Below are 4,887 nucleotides of genomic sequence, written 5' to 3'. Positions count from 1 at the left end.
TTATTTGCCAGGCTGGACACCAGCTTATGTGAATGAAGAAAGTGAGGTAAGTCAAGACACTGAGTTTAGGAGGGATGTCATAATAATACATTCCAGGAGTATCAAAACAATCACACATCCTACAGCATCTCCTTACTAAATGAAGACCATAAACAATAGATGCATTTGTTTACGTAGAACTTACAGAATAATTTAGGCTGGAAGGGACTTCCAGAGATCACCCAGTCACACTGTAGGAGAATTCACCTTTGTAAGAGCATATTCAAATAACACAGACATGTAAGATAAAGTGCTCTTCTACATCACTTTTCTACATCAGATTTTGTAAAACAGCTGTCAAAATTAGCTTTAGTAAGAATAGCAATCTAAATTAGAAAGAGGATGGGTATCCTACCAAAAATTCATGTGACCCTCAAGAAGTATTTTCTAAAAACTGCTGAAGACCATGTGAACTCTCTGGCCTGAATCAAGGTGCTGGAGAACGATGCTAAATAATGAACCATGCGGGTTCCTAAATATTTTGTCACAAACTCAATTACTGAATAACAGAATGAATTATCAGGGCAATAACCTGCAAATATTGAGGATGCAATAACAAGCAGTATCACCTCATAAAAATAAGTTTAATATAAACAACTTAATTTCACATTATTGCATATTAACCTTTCTTTCTGCAAAGTTCAAACAATGTTTTTCAAGTCCTGTATTGATTAGAAAGACAAATTTCTTCTTCTTCTTTCTTCTGCGCTGACTGCATGGCTTCTGTTTTAACCCTCTTTCGCTTTCTTTTTCTTTTCTTCTTTTCAGCAGAGAGCTCTTGGCTCTCCTGTGTTTTCTTTTTCTTCTTCAGACAGCTGAGAGGATTGGGGCCACCTGCCCTTTTACGTTTTCTCCTCTTTTCACCTTCTTGCTTTGTTAGGCCTTCTTTTTCTTTAAGTTGCACAATACTTTGTTTTTGGTGCTCTGGGACAAGTTGATTTGTCTGCAACATCTGAACAAATGCCAAAGATTTAGGAGAAGGTTTGTCTAGCACCATAGTGTTCTGAATAATAAAAAGGAGAGGAACACCAGCCTTCTTTTTCACTTTGTTTGCTAAATCCTGGTCCTGTAAAATTAAATACTTCAGTCAATATTTTGGGATTACACAGTATTTGCAATTCAAATGCACCTACTTTTAATAGAAAACCATAAAGATAAACTACATTATAAAAAAGGTAAGACACTTAATCTAGCAGATATTTCTGGCAGCATCTTTCAGAGCCATTTAATTTCAACTTCTATCCCTCTGATTAGCTGTACTCCTGGTGGAAAATTAATAAAACGTTTCCTTTTTCCTTGTAGGTATGTGCATATGTACATTTTTTGAGGAAAAGCCCCAGTCCACAGTATTAGCTCTAGGACTTTACAAGAAGCAACATAATTTCTTGTAACAAGTCATTTTAAATTCCTTTTATTTTATGTAAGTATACAGAATGTTATTCTAAACTATTTTGTATATTGTATGTATTTTACACAGTCACAATAGCAGACCTAAGAAAAGATAAGGTATCTTATTTGCACACAAGTTTTACCTTGATTTTTTAGTTAAAAACGCCAATATTCTTTCAAATTGCAGTTGAATAGTGGTTTAACACAATGTAATTTCACTTTACAGACTAATGTGCACAACAGAGTGTGGTGGGGGGAAGGTGTGCACACGCAAGCACAAAATGTTTCTGTTTGCACTCAATACACACATTAACACTCTTCAATTGTTTTCTTCCATGTCGATAGCTATTCTATATGTTGTCTACCCTTTGTGCTAAACTGCAATTAATACGCTTCTTGAGCAAAACAAACTAGTGGTGCCAGTAAAACCAAAATATTCCCCATTTCATGACCTGTAAGTACATTTAAAGGTAAGTAAGACTTAAAGATCTGTTTCCACAAGCTATTTAAAATCTCATAATCAAGGTTTCTGCAGGTTTCCTTATCCTTAGGTATCAAAGGATCACTTCCAAATGAAATGGAGTTATATCTCCTACGAGCATTTACCTGTGTAGCAATAAAGAAGTGATGAGGATTGCCCTCCTCAATCATGGAAAGTAAACAGGCTGAACCGCTTACAGGATTCTTGAGGTGAGGACAGTTTCGAACTTGAAATCTTTGGGCAATTAATTTTGCTCCATACAGCGCTTTCCCCAAAGATTCCAATTCTTTTAGAACACATCTGAAAAGCAAAAGTAACAGCGATTTCTAAACAAGAAAGTTTTTACAACAGCAAAAGATCGACATTATGAATTCTCACACATAAGAAGGAATGAACAATGCCCACTTGTTTAGGCTGTATGATTTGTAAATGGCACCCAGTAATCTCAAAGGAGTAACTAATTTGAACATTTCAGCAGGATTTCCTTGGTACTGAACAAGACTGACTAGTAACAAGTCATGTTACATGGATTTTAAAATATTTTGTATTGGCGAGAACGCTAATTCCTGACAGTTCTGTCTGGATACCACCTCACACATAAAATAATACTGTAACAAGTAAAACAAAAATAATCAGTTTGTGCTAACTTAAGTAATCACTGCATGCAAGTTAAACTCTGCATTAATGTTTGGCCTTGCTTCGAATTTGCTATTAGAATCCAACTGACTCAGGCAAAAGAAGAATGAGATTGTCCATATGATTGAGAACCTCGATACTGATGACTGCACAACACCCCTGTAAGACAGTAAAATGCAATCCTAAAATCCTCCTCTTTAGCATGACTTAAAGCTGTCAGGTGTGCACAGGACAGTGTAGCAGTCGACGAGGATGCTAGCTTGCATCCTAAATGCAAGAAACTCAGAACTGATCAGGAGCTAAAACCTAACTCACTTAGGTCACTGACCCTTCCTATTAAATGTGGGAAGTGGTAGGAATATACAGCCCTGCAATACAACTTCAAGGATATGGTAGCATGGTGATTCATCAAAAGAAGCAGACATTACAAAAACCTCTTTCAAACTATTATTTAGTTACTAGCATCTCTATAATAACTGCAAGATACTAAATAAAACTATATTCTTTCCAGAGAAGAAAGTTTAGCCTTTGAGGACAGTCTTTGTGGAAACTTTAACCCGTACTTTTTGCAAAGACTCTCAGAGTAAGACAGCTCATTTCTCTGGAGAATCTGCGATCACATCATAGAGGTGCTCTCTGACCAATCTAGCATTCCAACAGCTGGGGGGGTGGCATAAGTCCGAACAGGTTGAAAAGATTAGTAGATATTGCTAAAGGAAGCAAGAAGTGACAGCTCAAACATGACCAGAATATAGTTTGTCTCAAAATGATTCCTCAAACCTTTTAAAGTCATGCTCAGGTTATAATTTGATACTTTCTACTGTCCAGAAGCATGGATCAGTTCTATATACTTTCCAAGATGGATCACCACTTGATTTTTGTAGCCAAAGATTTACATCTTCCTGATATTTTCAATACTTACACTTGCTTCAGTGACAGGTAGCTGGCTATTCTGTTATTGCAAAAATCCAAGCTATAGAGCTTTCACTATACGTAGTATTTAAAGTCAAGTAAAAAAAATGACATCCAAGGCAACTTAGACTCCTGGCATTCATATTTTAATGGCTCATCATCTTTATCTAGCACATCTTTGTTTTCTCCTGAAAACAGCTACTTTAGAAAGAGTCCCTCTCTGGCAGGCTGAAACTGCAGACAACCACAGCTCGCATGCCCCAGAGCCGAGCTGGCCGCCCTCGTTCTCGCTCTGCCAAAGCAGGCCGGGAGCGGGCAGAGGCCCGCCCAGACCTCACCGGCATGCTGGGGTCACCCCTCGCCCCACCCCAGCCCTTCACCCCCACCGCGCTTTCTCCCATCTCCGGAAAGGCACGGGATACTGAAGGAAGCTCGTATCCTTCTGCCAGTTAATTAAAGGCCACAGAACCGAAGTCTACTCGTAAGCTACACCCGACGTGAGAAGCAGGACCCGCCACCACCGCACCCGGCCTATGAAGCGAGACTGCGGCTCGACCGCTGCCGGACCCCCGCCCGCGCATGCGCACTACGGCTCCTTGGCTCCAGCTCCCTTCCCCGCGCATGCGCACTGCGGCTCGCTCGCCGCCGCGGTCACCAGGCTCCTACTGGGCATGCGCAGTGCTGCGCGCTGGCGGCCGCCCCGTGCCGCGGCAGGCGGAGACGTACCGGGTGGTGCAGAGCTGCGTGGCCCCATCCAGGTAGCCGGGCAGCTGCTCCCGGATCTGGATCTTGTTGCGGAGCGCGGCGTGGCAGAAAGTGCCGTCCAGCAGCACCTGGAAGGGCTCGCGGAAGTGGAAGTTGTGCTTGTAGAAGCCCATGTTCTTCTTGGCGTGCTTCTGCCGCGTGATCTTCATCCTGCCGCCACCTCCCCGGAAGCGGGCCGGCGGCTCACCCGGAAGCTGTAGCCGCTTCAGCCCGCGCGGCAGCGGGGGCGGGGCTGCCAACGGCCGCGCGCCACCCCCGCTAGCGCCGCTGGGCTGCCTCAGAGCCCGCCGCCTCCCGCTAGTCTTAAACAAAGTGCCACGTACGGCCCGTAGTGCTGCTAGGGCTAAATACTGCACGTCTTCTCACCTTGGCGAGGGCTGAACCGCCTTTTTGCACTCCCTTCTAAAGCTTAACGAAGGGCAGTGGGCACTACAGCTGGGAATCAGTCGTGCCCCCGCGCATAGCTCTGGGGAGGGCTCAGTATGCCTTCTTGCCCTCGGCAGGGGACAAGTGTGTGAGGCAAACAGGTGGTCTCATTCACTTGTCACGCACTTCATGCGTGCTACCTAAAAATGAGTAGTTTATTTTGTAGTGCCAGTCTAACTCCCAACCATTGTCAAGATCAGAAAAAACACCAGATGTTTTTGCCTAATTACTAACTTTAA

General features: G+C 42.9%; 1 protein-coding gene across 1 annotated transcript; it reads right to left on the bottom strand.

Annotated features, from left to right (window-relative positions):
* Positions 1–604: 604 nt before the first annotated feature.
* On the bottom strand, positions 605–4,430 carry UTP23 (UTP23 small subunit processome component). Its single transcript, XM_026110152.2, has 3 exons — positions 4,184–4,430; positions 2,035–2,209; positions 605–1,105 (listed from the first exon to the last, which is right to left on the bottom strand). The coding sequence occupies exons 1-3, from the start codon at positions 4,369–4,371 to the stop codon at positions 695–697; spliced, it is 774 nt and encodes a 257-aa protein (XP_025965937.1). The 5' UTR covers positions 4,372–4,430; the 3' UTR covers positions 605–694.
* Positions 4,431–4,887: the final 457 nt, after the last annotated feature.

The sequence above is a fragment of the Dromaius novaehollandiae genome, chromosome 2 (genome assembly GCF_036370855.1).
Source record: "Dromaius novaehollandiae isolate bDroNov1 chromosome 2, bDroNov1.hap1, whole genome shotgun sequence".
NCBI classification, from domain to species: Eukaryota; Metazoa; Chordata; class Aves; order Casuariiformes; family Dromaiidae; genus Dromaius; species Dromaius novaehollandiae.
This window is presented reverse-complemented; position numbering and strand designations above follow the sequence as displayed.

Coding starts and splice junctions, on each gene's coding strand:
- UTP23 (XM_026110152.2), bottom strand. CDS start 4,371: ATGAAGATCACGCGGCAGAAGCACGCCAAGAAGAACATGGGCTTCTAC. Junction 2,210..4,183: donor ACGCAGCTCTGCACCACCCG/GTACGTCTCCGC, acceptor TTTGCTTTTCAG/ATGTGTTCTAAAAGAATTGG. Junction 1,106..2,034: donor ACTTCTTTATTGCTACACAG/GTAAATGCTCGT, acceptor TTAATTTTACAG/GACCAGGATTTAGCAAACAA.